We start from the raw sequence: 18,422 nt of genomic DNA, 5'->3' as shown, positions 1-18,422 counted from the left end.
TATAATATTGATGGACTGTCACGGACACATATGTGCATGTGCATATACACACGTGCAGCTTCTAAGCAATTGAATATTCCTGTTCTTATTTTAATGGATCGGATGTCTATGACGTCAAGAAATGATTCTGCCAATTTTCAAGTCAGTCGAACTCAATATGATGGCACATGGGCCCAGCAAAGTTGAAATTCCGCACCGTATGCGTCAATGGCGATATACAATGCAAGTATGCCCCCAAAAGGCTAATTTCAAATCCTTTTTAGCTCGTTAGAATGAATGATGTCTCCCATTTTCTTTACATATTCCGAAAGCTGCTGAGTTCTAGATATCACTACATGTTCATGGGCATTGTATAGCCAGTGCTGGCAAAATGATTTACAGGTATCAAGTTCCTCTATGAGATTTTAAAAAAGTGCATTTTTGAAATGACTTCATCAAATTTCAAGTTCACTCGAGCATATCTCACTTATCCTTGGCCGGTTTTCACCCAGATTTCAGTATATTGTAGCTTGGTAAATTCTCTTTCAGATGCATACTCTAAGATTTTCAATTGGATGACATCATTACCTAAAAAAAAAAATGATTAAAGTACTAGGCACGAGAAAAATAGCTTGATATTCATCGAGTGAATTATACATTTTTGGAAAGCTTAAGTCTCTAGTACAAATAATTCAGTTTCAGAACATGAAAACTTCTCTAGTACGATGGAGAGGTGGTGTTTTGACACCCTCTTCTGCATGCCAGAACCCAATCTGACAGCGAAATTTGGGGGACCGAAATTATAACGACAACGCTAGGAACAAATCAGCCCGGCGCTGATGAGCTGTTGCTACACGGCGCTGTGGTTCAAAGCGTGACTTCTACATGATCTGCAGGCACATTTCAGCAAGGTATCTTCTTTTTAAAAAAAAATCATGTACGTGAACATTGTTCATTATAATTTTTGTAGATTTTTACTTTAAATTGAATCTATTTGGCTTAGAACTAGGAATACAGATCATGTTATCTTTTTAGACTTAACTTATGCTTTTGTGCCTTACTCTCGACTCTCGAACAGTTGGTACCTAGTAAATCGTGCTAGAACTAAAGCTAGTAGGCCTACAGACATGCAACAGAGTCCTACTCGTAAATAAGACGTTTAGATTCTAAACGAAAATCAGGTAGGTCTGCACTGAATACAGACCTAACGTTCGATCTAGGTGAATGCTTCAGTTTCGTTTTTGTAGTTTCACTACATTTCGTAAAAAATTCAGATGTAAACAACTAGTGGGGCTCTAGACCTATTGATTACACATAGGCCTATGTGTATGTCAGCTCTAGCTTTATCGAAGGTGTTTTTTAGCATGCGTGAATGAAATATGAGAGGTTTTGGCGTGACAGAATCAACCATTCTTTGTTGTAATTTGTCTATAAAATTGTGTGTGGTTGTCAGATATGTAAAGATGGAGCATGCATTACAGTTGCATAGGATTTTGAAAAGTGAATTACCAAAATCGATTGGATAATTTCCTGTCAAAAGTTGATCTACCTAGTGACCTGGTTTTGTTTTCATTCACTCCAGCCACAGGTCTCCGTTACCTGTGTCACATTTATAATTACACAAATGTCTGCCCAAGGGGAAAAAAATGTTACAGAATTGCATCAGCTTTGCACATCAAATGTTGTGAGGGACATAAATAAAGTGCTCACAGTTTTTATGTAAGCTTATGAACTTGACAGCGTAGATCTAGATTGATCTAGTTCTAGTTCCTCATGACACATATCTATTGGGTTTTCCTCATAAAATTTTGCACATCCATCATTACATCTGTAGATCTCTAGATAGATGTAGAGATCTAGACTAGTCCTACTCATAAGAGTCCTGCAAAAGAAAAGAAAAAAAAATGTACTCTCAAAAAATCCTACAATCCACAGCACAAGCGTTTGGGCTGGTCGCACTTAATCTTCAGTCTGCTTCTGCTGTGATGCAACTTTGTGGACTACTTTTGATTTATTTTCATGATGTAGTACACTCTTTCAACTTATTGAAACTTTTTCTTGAATAGCCACATGAATATGGGAGAACTCTTTGGTAAGTCTTAATCAATGTATGTAACAAAATTGAGAAAATTTCCCTCTCGGAACCGTCCACATTGTGGAGAGAACACAGGGTCACTGTACGCTGTCATATTGTGCCGTGAGCAGTGAATGCAACAAGGCAATCGATTGACCATCATATAGGAATCACCTGAGTTCCAAAATGCAAATGAAACGACCAAGCTGGTTGGTTTACGGTTATCCTCAGCAGTTATTTATTTTTCCCACATTTTCTCAATTTTCTATAAAATGTGCAACTTTTACACCTGACAAGTTTGAGTGATGAGTTGTATCATATTTCTAGATCATTTTATTACGTAAGTCTCCGATCGAGACTACATGTCTCATCGGGTGTAATATGAGAGATCCCGCTGGTCACGTGTGTGGCAATTCGTTGGCACGTTTTGTGTGTGTGTGTGTGAAAAGAATTTTCACAACCTCCGAATATTTCAAGAATTTCGCGGAAATTCTTCCTTTCAGACTTATCAGAATAATGAAAGAACAGAAGGATAGAAGATCCGCTTGCATGGCCGCGGAAAAGGAAAACAAAGAGAAGAAAACCTACCGCCGCAGCGGCAGAATCTTCGGGCGAAAACAGAGCAGCAACGGAGTCACAGCAGGCGGTGAGTGCTAGCCAAGCTGACCGCACAGCGGCAGCGAAGGAGACGGCTGCCAACACGGGCCGTGGACGCGGAGTACCGGTGGTGATGGAGGCTGCCGCCCGCTCGGCAGTAGCGGCGACTCGGCCTCGGATTACTACAAAATCCAACTCGTCAAAGTTGAAAAATGATAACTTTGGGACAGTAAACAGTCGTCTTGATAGACTCAAAGGCTTGCTCTGTCAGTTCATGGAGGGTCTTTCCAGTAAAAGGGAAGGGATGGCAGGCATGGGACATGCACACTCAGCCAGACCGACATCTTGATCGCAGTGGAAGTGATTCAGCCTCTGCTTCAACTTCTAGTGCAGATTATGACATGGCACATACAGAAGAAATGGATATTGAGGATGATGGCCTAGTGCATGCCTTGAGTGGAGGGCATAGCTCAGAGCTGGAGTCGTGCATGGATAGGGCAGAAGCACAGACAGTACCAGCTTTTGCTGCTAAATTTGCGGTGGCATCAGATATTGGACAGCCTCTTGATGAGGAGCTAGCAAGCTCTGTGAACTCCTTGATGAGCCATCATTTGGAAGAGAAAATGCTCGATGAGACAAGTAGCAAATACCCAGTGCCGTTGAACTGTCAAGGGATCGACACCCCGAAAGTAAATCAGACGATCTGGGACAACCTCTCTGCCTCTGTTCGTACGAAGGATGTGAAACTTCAGAGGGTCCAAAAATCCCTTTGAACAAGAGGTATCTCGGCTCATGTCAGCCTGCTCGATCCAAGCAACATATCTCCCGAACAGCAAGACGTTCTAGCTTTGTTGTGCAATGCAAACTTTGAGATGAATGCTCTTCGCAAAGAATTGATAAAGCCGGATCTGAACACGAAATTTACTTGTCTCTGCAAACCAACAAACCCTGTAACCAAGTATCTCTTTGGGGATGACTTGGGCAAACAAGTAAAAGACTTGCAAGACCAGCACAAAGCGGCGGCCGGAGTGATGAGAGGCGGGTTAAAAGACCCAAGCCGGCCTATCACCCCTACCCAAGCCAGGGGTCTCAACGCAGGTACAAGGAAGCTGGTTGGGTGTCGCGGACATCCTACTCGGATTCATCAGGGAGCACATCTAGGCCTTTTTTTAGGCCAGCGAAACCAGTGGAGGAAGAGGACTCCACAAGCTCCCCATACGTTTACCCCGACAGCGTCTCAAGAGGGACACCAAGCCCCACAGTAACGGAAGCTTGGCCAAGGGCAGGGCAGGATGAAATAGAGCAACTCCCAAACAGTGATGAGGTAAGGGAGACGATAACATCTAATGTCAATGATATTGCAGTCGGAGGTCAACTGAAGCTACATATGCACAACTGGGGAGAGCTTACATCTGATACATATATTTTGCAAGCTGTACAGGGCTACAAGCTTGAATTTGACCCAGCTAAATATCCCCCTCGTAGGGCAAAACCCCTTCATGAGTTCAAAAGAAATTCTGAGGAAATGGCCTCGATTCAGGAAGAAATCTACAAGCTGGTTGAGAAAAATGTCATAGAAGCATGTGAACATGTAGAAGGGGAATTCATATCAAATATTTCCACAAGGCCAAAGAAGATTGGCGACCTCAGGGTCATCTTGGATTTGACAGAATTAAACAAGAGTATTTTGTATCAGCATTTTAAGATGGACAATATTAAGACAGCTCTACCTCTTATTTCTCCTGGAGATTATTTAGCTTCAGTCGATCTCCGAGACGCATACTTCACGGTTCCTATCCACCCAGATTCTCAAAAATTCCTGAGATTTACATGGCAGGGAAGGTTATGGCAATTTCAAGCACTTCCCAATGGGCTTAGCTCAGCACCAAGGCTCTTTACAAAACTGCGAAAGCCTGTTTTGGCAACGCTCAGGGAGCAGGGCCACATTGTAATTGCATATCTTGGTGATACACTTATCATTGCAAAAACTGCCGAGGAAATGCAGGCAGCAGTGAGCGCAACTACTAAGTTGCTATCAAATTTGGGGTTTATTGTTCACCCTGAAAAATCAGTTTTAGAGCCTACTCATGAGATTACCTTTCTGGGTTTCAATCTGAACACTCTGGATATGAGTGTTAGGGTTCCAAAAGAAAAACAGGAGAACATAAAGCAGTCTTGTAAGGAACTGTTGGCTACTGAGAAACCTGTTATCAGAAAAGTTGCGAAGGTTATCTGACAACTAGTGGCATCATTCCCAGCAGTACAATATGGCCCTCTCTATTATAGAGCCTTAGAGAAAGACAAGATTCTTGCCCTTGCAAGGAACAAGGGACATTTCGATAGGCATATGACCTTGTCAAGAGAAAGCATCCATGAAATTCAATGGTGGATATTGAACCTTGAGTCACAGTTTAGCCCAATGCAGAGAGCAAAACCAGATGTGGAAATCCACACAGATGCCAGTAGTAAAGGCTGGGGGGGGGGGGGCAACAAATCTGTGCACTTCAACAGGTGGCAGATGGAATAGTGATGAGTTGAAAGAGGCAAATCAGAATAAGATTAACCTGCTAGAAATGGTAGCAGTTGGCCATGGGCTAAAAGCCTTTTGCTCAGAGAAAAGGAGCAATCATGCACTTGTTAGAGCAGATAGCATAATGGCTGTCGCATATCTGAATATGGGTGGCACAAAATCTCCTGAATGTAATAAAATGGCCATTGATATTTGGGAATGGTGTATTAGTAAGGACGTCTGGCTTACAGCTGCTCACCTACCTGGGCGATTGAATATTGAAGCAGATCGCATGTCTCGAAAATTCTCGGACAGCACAGAATGGATGTTGAATAAGAGCACATTTCAACGAATAATCAGGAGATTTGGTGTGCCTGAAATTGACATGTTTGCCTCCCGCCTGAATAAACAGGTAAACCGATATATTTCTTGGAGGCCTGAACCAGAGGCCTGGGCAGTAGATGCCTTCACAGTTGATTGGAGTCTATGGGATTTTTATACCTTTCCCCCATTCAATCTAGTGCCAATGTGTTTGCAGAAAATTCAGAAGGATAAGGCATGTAGGATTTTAGTGGTGCCCATTTGGCCAACACAGGTTTGATACCCTATTCTTAAGAGCATGCTGGTTGAGGAACCCATGTTAATTCGAAAGAGTAAGACATTATTATGATAACCAGTTTCAGGCACCCCACATCCTTTGAATAATCACTTGTCTCTATTATGTTGCAGGCTTAGAAGGGACTTTACGCAGAGCAGGGCCTCACACAAAGGACAATAGACATCATAGCTGCTTCATGGAAAGGATCCACTAAAGCACAGTACCAGGTGTACATCAGAAAATGGAAAAGATTTTGTGCAGAGAGACAGTGACATTAATTAATTGCAAGTCCAAGTTTGTGATGTCCTTGCATTTCTTACAAATATGTTAGACAAAGAAAAAGTTGGATACAGTAGCCTGAATACAGCCAGGAGTGCCCTTTCCACGTTTCTCATAGTTGATGGTGGACGACAGCCTCTTGGGTCGCACCCACTTGTAAATAGGTTTATGAAAGGAGTTTTTCATTTAAAGCCGCCTGCTCCTCGTTACTCTTCTGTCTGGGATGTTAAAGTGGTCTTGGACTACCTCAGAAAGTTATCTCCATCCAAGGCATTTAATCTGAAGCAACTTACTCAGAAATTGACTATGCTGATAGCACTTGTTTCTGCACAAAGGGTGCAGTCTCTTCTCTGTTATCCACCTGGACAGGATGAGGTGGAAAAAAATCATCTGTTGAGATTTCTTTTGAGAATACACTGAAACAAAACAAGCCTGGAAATATGGGATTCAGTGTAACACTAAATGCGTACTCTCCAGATAGGAGATTGTGCATAGTGAATTATATGAAAGAGTATGTGCAGCGGACGCAGAATCTAAGAGGGATGGAGAGACATTTGTTAGTAGCTTATAAGAAGCCCCACCGTCGTGCATCAAAGCAACCAATTGCACGTTGGATTAAGACTGTCCTACATGACGCTGGTATCGATACACAGATCTTCAGTGCTCACTCCACAAGGGCGGCCTCTACATCAGCAGCACAAAGGAGTGAGGTGCCTGTGTCAGAAATCCTCTCAAGGGCTGGATGGGTGGCTGAGAAGACATTCAGAAAGTTTGATTGCAAGCCCTTACAAGATACTGGCCAATTTGACCAGGCTTTACTGAAAATGTGACTTGGCAACTTCAGTCAGCGTATGGAATGGCAGTCTGCACAGAGTGCACAGGTATGTCTGTCTGTAGTGATGCCGTTTGATGGCTTACAGATGTATTGTTCTGTACGTGACTACAGGTCTTTGAAATCTCATATTACACCCGATGAGACATGTAGTCTCGATCAGAGACTTACGTAATAAAATAGGAAGATTAGATGAGAACTTACCTGTTTGAAATTTAATCTTGATTTTATAAGTAAGTCATAGAGAAGAGACTACATCCCTCCTCTTCCCACCCTGCGACTTACGTAGCCTCATGCAGGTAAAGTTCTCAACATCTTCATCTTCCTATTTATATCCTGTAGTCTCGTACAGCTTTAAAAAATTGCCACACACGTGACCAGCGGGATCTCTCATATTACACCCGATGAGACATATTCTACGTAGTCTCTTCTCTACGACTTACTTATAAAATCAAGATTAAATTTCAAACAGGTAAGTTCGCATTTAATCTTCCTATTATGTGAGAATTTTGGGCAGTTGCGTGATTGTGGTCACAAAAAGTCGACTTTAACTTTATACATGTAGGGCTTTGCATGTTGACCTATAGTATATTAGTAATGCTAGAATATGATTAATAATTGAAATTGTCAGCATGAAGATGAAATTTTCTCTGGAAGAAAAGTAGGTGCAATGATCAAGAAAACCATTGCTGTATACCTCATTAAGTATGAGAGTGCTGCTTGAAACCCTTGTGCAATATGATACATGTATGATGATGATGATAATGCAGTTTGAATTTGAAATTGTTTTTAATGGAAGTTTGATTGTTTCATATGAAAGAAGAAAAAAGGTCATCCATCATATCCCTCCTCATCTTTGATAAATTCTGCAAGTTATGCAAATGTTTGTTAGTTTATACAATGTCTATCCAGTGCTGTAATTCTGGTAGTTCAATTTGGCTTAAATCAATTGATCAATTCAAATGCAAACAAATACCCCTTTCTTTCTCAAGCTCAGAGTAATTAGCAATTGCCAAATGTAGTGATAAAATGAATGTTTCACTTGCAATTCCATACCTGTCACATGTAGCATGCATTATGTGGTGATTGAATATGAAGCGATGTTCCCAAAGGGATTTGCGATTTAGTTCTAAGCTTCCATATCTGCTTTGTGTGCAAAAGTCATGTTTAGACAATTTAATAGGTACTGGTCATTTGAAAGAAAAATGATCATACATTTGTCTTAAACCGACTATCTGTTGAAATATCTGAACTATGGCAAATTATTCATTTAAAATAGAAAGCTAAGAGCATGAACAATGTTGATATATCAGGGCCCTGTTTTATGAAGAGTTATAATTGATTACATAGTTGATTTCTATCATAAGTCTATGGCAGCCTGTGTGGTAAGGGAATTTACAATCGATTTTATCTTTTGATAAAACAGGGTGCGGTTTTGATAACCAAAGGATATCCATGACATAATTAGACGCAATTAAAAAGCTGTATTGTTTTTGCTTTTCTGAGCGTGAGACAGTAACCATTTTGGCTCTCTTTTTCATGACGTAGTTATGTGTATGAAGTACCAGCGGCCAAGCGCTTGCAGCGAACTGCAAAACAGCGAGCACACACATCCGGCCATGCACAGCAGCAGTTGATTTGAACGGTGCTGTGTTTCGGAAGACGGCTGCAAGACCTGTGGCTGTGCAAGAAAAAGATAACATGAATTTTTCGGAATAATTCATAAAATCAGTAAGCCAAACATCAATTAGGAATAGATAATACTTCTAGATGTTCCACTAGAGCTGATTCAATGAGGCTGAATTGCCCTTTTTAGGGCATTTTTTGCGGAAAAATTTCAGGCTCTGTGCTATTAGGCTGTAGACCTAGTTCTGCATAGCAATAAAGTGATACAAGAAGATCTGTCTCTACTCATGACTGACCATGTTAACATGATCAACCATTGTTAGATAAGAAGCCCAACGAGAAGAGACAGATACCATCTGTCTATTTACTAAGATAACAATTAATTTTGTATTTCAACCATAGTAGTCTACAAGTACAATGCGGGTAGGCCTGCCATGTAAACACTATTCAGTATCATTCACTGGACAGCCAGTAGTATATCTAAACCCTTCAAAAAAAGTTTGGAAATCTGACTTCAGTTGTAAATTTCTCCAGTTTGTAAGCACTGTACAATACATGCTTGATATCAATGGAAAGATTATTAAATTCTCTTTAAAATGGTATCCTACTCATTATGATTATGCTATCAAGTAAAGTGCTGTACTCAAAAGTGTCTGCATTGAAAAGTTCCAAAATGAACAAGAATGTTCCCTATGAAAGAGAATGGTCGTAAAGACTAAATAGAGAACATGTTCTTATGTGTAATGTCTTTTGTTCTCAACTGGTCAGCCATGAAGGCAAATTTCAATAGACATCACGTCACATTAAAGTTTTCAATAGTGCCATGCCAGGCAATTTTGATAGCTCATCAAGTTTTATGGTTATACATCATGCCACGTGTAAGCAATGTTCAAAAAGCCCCCACCATAGGGCAGATTGACGCTGAGATGCTTCAAAAAGATGACAACGCAAGACCACATAGAGCGAGACTCGTGCGCAACTTTCTCGAGAGAGAGAGGGCATCACTAATCTTGAATGGACTGGCCTGCATGCAGCCCCGACCTCAACCCCGTAGAACATCTTTGGGATCAACTTGGCCGAGCTGTGGGGAAGAGGGTCACAAATGCAACAATAGTGGCAGGACTCCATCAGATACTGGTTGACGAGTGGAATGCCATTCCTCAGCAGCGAATCACGAAGCTAATCAACAGCATGAGGACACATCACCAGGCGGTGGTGCAAGCACTTGTGTCATCCACCAGCTGCTGAGCCTCAATCATGTTCATTGACCGTATAGAGACAAAATAATGACAACATGAGGACAAAATAAAGATGAAATTCCAATAAAATCAAGACCATTCCATTTCACTTTTTATGTCTTTCTGTTGTGGTTAATGTGGCGAGGTTCTGTGAGATAAAATGGTTTGAGTCATGATTGTTTGTGTGTGTGTGTGTGTGTGTTGTGTGTGTGTGCATGCGTGTGTGTGTTTGTTTCTTTGTTTGTTTGTTTATCTGTGTGGTTGAACGCATACAATGTTTCGCTCCATAAAAATGCTGATGTTACAGTAAAATGAACACCAAAGAAACAATGGGTAACTCACTCATTTAAACTCCATTAGGGACGTCAAAAATCGGTCATTTTGCAACTTTTAAATTCTGACTTTACCTTAGATTTGTAAGCACTGCACCTCATGTATGCGATAATCATAACAATTATGCTATCATTTTAAAGATGATTAACAGTCTTTGTGTGGTACTAAGCACAAATAAATCATTTCTAAAGAAAAATGAGAAATGATTGATCAAAGTCAAATTTCCAAACTTCTTTTGAAGGGTTTACATGAATACCAAAGTACATAAGCGCCTGTTTGTTCACTGCATTCACTCAAGCTGACCCATCTCGTTAACCCCCGGCCTGCCAGAGAGCAATGATGATAATGCCCCAGTCACATAGACATCCCGGATCACCCCGGACCACCCCAGATCTGATCCGGGGAGAGATCCGTGTTGATGCCGGGAGGCCAACAAGGCAACTTTTGGCGGTCAAAAACATCCGGGGATTGCTGTGTTGGCAGAGCAATCCAGGGTGGTCCGTGTGGCTGCCGTGTAGCTGCCGTGTTGATCCGTGTAGATGCCGTGTTTGTCCGTGTAGACGCTGCGCTCTTCCGGCCTTATCCGTGTAGCTGCCGTGTTGATACCGTGTGTACAATCATACCAAAATCCCGGATCTCCCCGTATCTCCCCGGACGTCCCCGGATCTCCCCGGATCACCATGTAGATCCTTGAGCATCCATGTTAATATGTGACTGGGGCATAAGGCCGAGCTGTGGCACCACCATCTACGTTACGTACTTTTGCCGCTTGCACGCCATCTTCCACGTCCCATAACACCCCCAAATCTCCATCATCTTTGTTGCTGTCATCACTCCTGCTTTCAAGGTCCTTTTAGTCTTCACCCTCATCGACTTCAAAAGTCAGGTTAAGATCGTCTTTACTTAGGCCATTTTGCATCGATCACAAATTATCAGATTACTTGTACTACTTCATTCACCGTGACTGAAAATACATGCAAACTCATATGCAACGCCTGGCGGGTTCCGCCAGTGGAATGCGTTGTACACATAATGACATCATGAGTGAGTGGCTGAATTCTAGGCGAATTCCGAGGCCCTGAGTGAGGGAAAATCAACACATTTTGCAGCCTTTTTAGAACTATTTTTGAAAAGTAGTAGACTAAAAAACATTAAAAATTTGTATTCAGTACAACTTCTTGTCTTGATTTACACATATAACAAAATTGGCCTGGTAAAAAGTCAAGGAATAGGAGGTGTAAGATGTACATTGTAGGAAAAGCTTGACATTTTCTCTCCAGCTTTGCCCAGTGCATGTCCAGTGCAACAGAAATCTGTGAAAAGTTACATGGATCTGAAAAACAGAATGTCTTTCCAAAGCATGCGTACATTGCAGTTTCAGAATCATGTAGCACACAGGGGGTTTACACCATGGTGCATAAAGAGTTGATCCTGTACATCTGATTGTGCTTATGTGTAGAACAATCTCAGGAGTGTCCTGTCTGCAAGGAAGACTTCAAGAATGAAGAGTCTGCCAAAATGCTCCCTTGCACCCACTTCTTTCATCCAGACTGCATAACCACTTGGCTAGAAATGGTAGGTACCATCATGTTTATCTCAGTTAGCCCTCATTTGCAAATTGTCACCAGCTGGTACAATTCAGGTAATGCAATTTATTGACGCATCAAACAGTTTGGAGTAATTAAAGGACAAGTCCACCTTCATATAGATACGGATTGAGAGAATGCAGCAATGTCAGTAGAACAGATTGGTGAAAGTTTGAGGAAGATTGGACAATCTGTTAAAAAGTTATGAAATTTTGAAGTTTCATTGCTACCATCACTGGATGAGAAGACTATTACAGCTCTTGATGTCATGTGCGTACGATGTAAGGAAAGTATAAAGAAAATTCAACATATTTTCACTTTTCTCGCATAATGATAGACCACTTGACTTGTCTCTTTCAGAAGGCAGGGGGGAATAAAATTACATATATGTCAGTAGCGAGTCGAAAGAATGTGTGCTTTTTTTCAAAAAATGAAATTTTGTGGAATTTTTCTCTGTATTTTCCTTATATCGTTCTACGCATTTGACATCATACACTGTAGTAGACTTCTCATCCAGCAGTGACTGTGCAGAAACTTTAGAAATTAAATGAAATAAAATTTTTGGGGGGCAAAAGAAGTTCAAGTTCAAGTTCAAGTTCAACTTTATTTTCATTTCCATTAAATAAACAGGAGAAATTATATTCAATGCATAAACAAAACAAATTTGTAGTAATTTCGATAAACGTACATCAACAAGATACATGTGATGATGAGTAACGACATACAATTGCATTTATAAGGTATATACATATGCATATTACACGAATGGTAATGGAAATGGAGGGTCCCACTAAAAAGCCAAGCTTGTAAGATATGGGACCCTCAGAAATACATAAAAAGCAAATAATGGCTTCATGAAACTACAAACAAATATATGAAACAAAATCAAAGAAAGTTTTTGCCCCCCCCCCCATGTGCCCCCTGTAAAAAATAATTATTTAAAGACCAAGATGAACAATGAAGGCACTTTTCTTGTCTGAAAATAGTCAATTTCAAAACTGAAAAATGCGAAATTTTTGCCCCTTACCGGGCAAAAATTATAATACACTGATATTATACGTTATTATATCTATACACTAATATTACCAAGTAAATTTAGGGTATAGATGGTAGCCTCGCGTCCTTCGACGAATGTGCCCCTGAAGCATACCTTTAATAACCCTTTCATTTTTCCTTTTCTTCTAAGATTTCTAGTAATAAAAGAACGTTTTTCATTGCTTGAACAATGCGATCACATTTAAGCTTTTAATGAATACATTTCAGACTAAAACCGAATGGCAAAGTGAGAGTGGTTCACCAATGCATGTTGGTGCTGATGCACGCAATGCACCCACGGCTCATCCGCTTTTAGAAATCTTTGAGGTAATGGCCAATCCCAATATGGTGAATGAATAACACTTGAGTGACTTTACCCTGAACATTTCCAACAGTTTCGGCTCATTAATAATGGATTATTGTTAGAAGCAGCTGTCAGTCTACATACAAAAGATTATGATGATTCTGAGCCCTCGCTCTCGTTGTTCGTGCATATAAATGTGTTTATAAATAAATGTTTCTGAAAGGATATTGCATTACATATGTGACTTCTTTTATTTTTAGACAATAGCGTAATACAAAATTCAGTTGATCAGACGTGAAAGTCTGTATATTCCGAGTCGTTCGCTTGCTCTGCCCATACTTAGTATATAGTTTTCATAAGTTATGATCATAATCCTTTGCAGTGATCTTTTTTGCTATGTTTAATTCCCTAGAAATTTGATTTAAAATGTTGCTTGAAGGCGACTTTTATACTCTATTTCTACCCTACCATTGGAGGGGGGTACCCCCTCCCCCACTCCGTCGCTTCACTCCCTCGCCGAGGATCTCACACCGTCACATAGACGTACCCGCCGTCAGTCATAATCATAGTCTTTTGCAGTGATTTTTTTACTATGTTTAATTCCTTAGATATTTGCTTTTAAATGCTATATAAAGGTGACTTTTATACTGTGTTTTTACGAAAAGAATCCCCCTCCCACACCCTTCCCTGCTTGGTCGCTCCGCTCCCTCGCCGATGATTTCACACCGTCACATAATGTGCCTCCTGAAGTTATAATCACAGTCCTTTGCAGTGATTTTTTTACTATGTTTAATTCCCTAATTTGTTTTTAAATGCTCTATAAACATGACTTTTATACTGTGTTTTTACAAAAAGTCCCTTGCGTGGGAGGGGGGTATACCCCCACCCACCCTCGCCGAGAATCTCACACTGTCACATTAATGTGCCCCCCCCCCCAAAAAAAAAAAAAAAAAAAAGTGATCTACAGTGTAACTCACTTGCTACTAATATTGCTGCATTCACTCAATCCTAATGTTTATGAAGGTGGATTTGTCCTTTTAAGTTGAAATGATTTATGATTTTCTTGAACATGGCTGTGTTCAGGAAGCAATTATTGCTTGTAAGCAAGCAACCATCAGACTAACACTTTAAGTCTCCTCTGAAGGACTGGGCTATCAGGATAAAGCAATTTGCCCAAGAGCACAAACCACCACTGCCAGGGAAATTTGAACCAAAGGCCTTGTGGTCTATAGTCTGGTCTTATCCACAGAACTACAACAGCTTGTCAGTGATTTTAATAAATCAACTATTAACACCCCTCCCTCCTATTCTGAGCCATTTATTCTGGAGTTGAACCCATTAAATACATGAAGAAGACTCGAGGGTTTTCTTCCCCAAAAAACATTATACACTTGTCATCATATCTGGGTGCCAAAGGCTGAACCTTGTTTTGCCGTCTGCCCAATGTATTTTGATGGTTTTACCCTATTTCGGGGGTGCTGATTCCGAATCTGGATGATGCAACTCTTGTTTCTTTGAGGGTGTTGAGATATTCAAAATGGCAGCCAAAATGGCTGCCAAAAGTGGAAATTCCCATGTATTCCCTTTGAAATGGGAAATTATTCAAAAGAATTGATGGTTTTATCATATATTGAGAGTGCTTAATCCAAATCTGTATGATGCATCTTTTGCATCCTTGAGAATTTTGAGCTCTTCAAGATGGCTGCCAAAATGTCCCCCCAAAAGGAAATTCCTGTGTATTTCTTTCTAAATGGTGAAACATTGAAAGCAATTGGTGGTTCTCCTTAAGGCTTTTGAGATATTCAAGATTGCTGCAAAAATGGACATTCAAATGTATTTTCTTTTAAATGGTTAAAAAAAAAATAGAACTTTTGATGGTTTTACCCTTTTTTGAAGGGAGCCGAAGCCAAATCTGGCTGATCCAACTCTTACATTCTTTAGGGTTTAGAGTTACTCAACATGACTGCCAAAACAGCCACCAAAAATGTATAATCCAATCTGAATATTTTCTCATAAATGATGACTAATTAGAAATAAATTGATGGTCTTATTGTATTTCAAGGGTGCCAAACCCGAATCTGATTGATGCAACTCTTGCATCTTTGATAGTGTTGAGATATTCAGAAATTTCCTGTATTAAGGTAAATTCCTTATAACTTTTCATATAAAAGGTGAAATACTAGTACTGTGCTCTAAAGTGATGCAGGGGATTGGACCCAGGATGGAAAGCAGTAATTCATGTTTTAAATACATTAGTCAGTTGAGCAAATTTGTCAAATCGGCTAAAAATCAATGGTATCCGAAATGGTCGCATGTGGCATTTATACGTGCATGAGAAGATTGATATTAACATTACACTGAAACTTATGAAAACAAGATACCACTGATAATTTTATTTTGCCAAATAGAAATACAAAATGACTCTATGGCTGTCAAATATGGTTTGAAAAATTTGAAGTTACTCTATTTCGGCTGGAGTAAGTAGTTTTGCTTGCTTGTATAAGTGTCACACTTTTCTGGTACATGTTTGAATCTCATCTCATATTCTTGTTGTTCAAGCTTGTCACATATTCTGATTACATCATTAAAAAAAGTTACATCCATGACCACTATAAAGATATCAATATGAATCCTAAAGCATTCTACATAATTAAAATATTCGTTTGAGTTGATATTTGATTTTTGTAAATACGAAAACCTGAAATCTTTAAGAAAAAAAATATTGTATATATTGCCAATATTTTCATGGTGCCAGAGAGGCATAATTGCTGTAAGGTTTTTACTGATTTACAGAATGATTGTGAGCAAACAGTTTGGACTATTGTGCACAATGAGAAACCTCACATGTGAAAAAAGGAAAAATAGATATTGTGGCAAAGGCCAGAATGCGTGACATATCTCTAAAATGTGCCTATCTGCTCAAAACCCACGAGCATCATGAAGAACATGAATATGATCTGTATTTACAAGACTAGTTTTTAGGAAGGAACAAGGAATAATCCTATGGGAGATGGAGGAGCTTGAGCAGAACAAAAATCTATTGCTCATGCTCCAGTGATTACTTTCTTAAATTTTGGGGGGATAAAATCACGTGTCAAACAATTTAACTAGCTAATATAGGGTACATAATAGAGCATATATATAGGTCATTCCATTTGCTGGTGGATTTTATAGGCTTCCTGGTTCCTGAGCATTTTGGCTTGAGGTACTGCACACATGACCAATATGAGCCTCAGATGTGCAGAACACATCTCTTTGGTATCGTCAGATCATGTGTTGCCATGATGACATAATTATTTTTAATGATGCTTATAAAATTATCAGTGGATTTGGCTGATCTGGGATTTGGCATGTGTGACCAATATGAATTGCAGATTTGCTGAGTGCGTCTTTTGTCATTGCTCAGACAGTATGTTGTCATGGTATTTGATTTGAAATTTTGCACATGTGACTGATGTGGTAGGTAGATGTACAGATTTGTTTTTTCATTGCTGGATAGTTTGTTGCTACAGTGATAGTATATCATGTCTGAAAATAATATTAGAATAAAATTCTGGTTAATTTTGTTGATTTTATCAGATTCGGAATACTTACAATGTAAGTAATTGGAAATTTGGCAGGTGTGATTTTTATGCTATGAAGTTGTGCAGACCTTTTTTTTTTTTATTACAGTCGGACCATGTGCTGCCCTGGTAGCAATATGTTTTAGATGAATTTTTCATAAAATGTTGTTGAATATAGATATAACCTGTAATTTTGACATGTGCAGGTAATTGTTTGTTGGTGTAGATATACATATACATAGTGACCAGGATTATTTTGCCCATGAAAAGTATGCCCCCCCCCCCCAAAAAAAAAAAAAAAAAATATTCAGTGAGTTCACTATCTCCATTACTCAATATTTGACTTGATGTCTGGTAGGTGTGACTGCTACATTGTGTATATGTGCGGACTTCATCTTTTTTTAGGTCAAATTTTTTTGTTTTGTTACAGTAATAGTTTAAGCAAATCATTATGCAAATCATTACTGAAATTGGCTCACTTATTAAGTCTTTGAGCATTTGATTGAGTTTTTGTATATGTGGTCATTATATTTTCTAAATCAACAGGATATATATTTGAATACAATAACTGGTCAGTGTTGAGCAGCCCGTTGCCATAGTGGGGGCGTTTTTTTTTCAGTAGGAAACTTGCACAAATGTTGCAGATTGAGGTGGCTCCTTTAGTTATGGGTTAGATACTAATTACATTCAGTAACATAATTTTTTGTTCAAAAGTTAATTTTTCAACACTATTGATAGAGTTTGTATGTGCAATGCAAACATTTTCAAAAGAGTGCAAATTTTTGATTGAAAATTCTCAAATATTGCACCAAAGGTGTGCATCACATCGTTGAATTTTAATTCTGAAAATGAAAAGGCTCCCTCCCCGGCTCCTGCAGTCCACCTCTCATAAACTTACACATTGAAGACACGCAGCGTCCTCGCCAGAAAATGAAGTACGCATAGCGGAAAAGTGCCGTCAGGTTGTTTGAAATATTTACGCGTGGTGGCTCAAACTGAACACGTGGTCAGGTCGTCGGGGGAAGAAACGGCGCTTACACACCAACATGCGCGTGCGCGAGAAGCATAAAAAAAAGAGAGAGAGAGAGAGAGAAAGGGACAAAATTGGTGCGACATCGCGCTGTCGACGCTGCGTTATAACGTTACAGCTTCGTAGCTAAAAATGTTACTAAAAGTGTCCGAAATCATCCCTCCATTTGTAACAGATCATATGCAGGGCTCGACATTAATGGTGGCCCGGGGACACCAAAATTTCAGAAATGAAGATTTGGTGGCCCATAAAAGTTGGATGTTTGCCTTTACTTTTGTAAATGAACAGCAGTAACAATCGGCTCCATACGATGCTAAAATAACTGTCGGATGTTTGCTTTCAAATTTCGAAATGAATAACAGTAACATTTAGTTGCGTTCAATGGTAAAATTATTCTTTGATGTTTGTTTAGACGTTCGGAAATGAATAATTATTGTATTCAGCTCCGTACGATGACAAAATGAATGCAGGATGTTTGTTTTTACGTTCGAAAGTAAATAACAATAAAATTTAGCTCCGGAAGATGCTAAAATAAATGTCGAATGATCACTTTGACGTTCGGAAATGAATAATAATATTATTCAACTCCGTACGATGATAAAATAAATATATGATGTTTGCTTCTATGTTTGAAAGTAAATAACAATAATTTTCAGCTCCGGAAGATGCTAGAGTAAACGTCAGATGATTGCTTTTACGTTTGGAAGTGAATAGCAGTAATATTCTGCTCCATACGATGCTAAAATAACTGTCAGGTGTTTGCTTTTAAATTTCGAAATGAATAACAGTAACATTTAGTTGCGTTTGATGGTAGAATTAATGTTTGATGTTTGCTTTGA

General features: G+C 39.4%; 1 protein-coding gene across 3 annotated transcripts in view; it reads left to right on the top strand.

The window, feature by feature from the left end:
- Positions 1-18,422, top strand: part of LOC139722754 (E3 ubiquitin-protein ligase RNF126-B-like) — a 176,354-nt gene that overhangs the window by 128,861 nt on the left and 29,071 nt on the right. For 2 of the 3 annotated variants that reach the window (XR_011710306.1, XM_071634041.1), the window contains exon 8: positions 11,525-11,640. Coding sequence is in view for 2 of the 3 variants with exons in the window: in XM_071634041.1 (XP_071490142.1) it covers positions 11,525-11,640 (116 nt within the window). In the remaining variant the exon portion in view is untranslated. Of the gene's footprint in view, positions 1-11,524; positions 12,602-18,422 lie in introns of those variants that run through there. The other variant, XM_071634040.1, reaches the window with a different exon arrangement.

The sequence above is a fragment of the Diadema antillarum genome, unplaced genomic scaffold (genome assembly GCF_040938485.1).
Source record: "Diadema antillarum isolate AM-2024a unplaced genomic scaffold, OU_Dant_1.0 scf00000170, whole genome shotgun sequence".
Classification (NCBI taxonomy): Eukaryota; Metazoa; Echinodermata; class Echinoidea; order Diadematoida; family Diadematidae; genus Diadema; species Diadema antillarum.
Note: the sequence above shows the minus strand (reverse complement) of the source record. Positions and strands in the feature narration are given on the sequence as shown.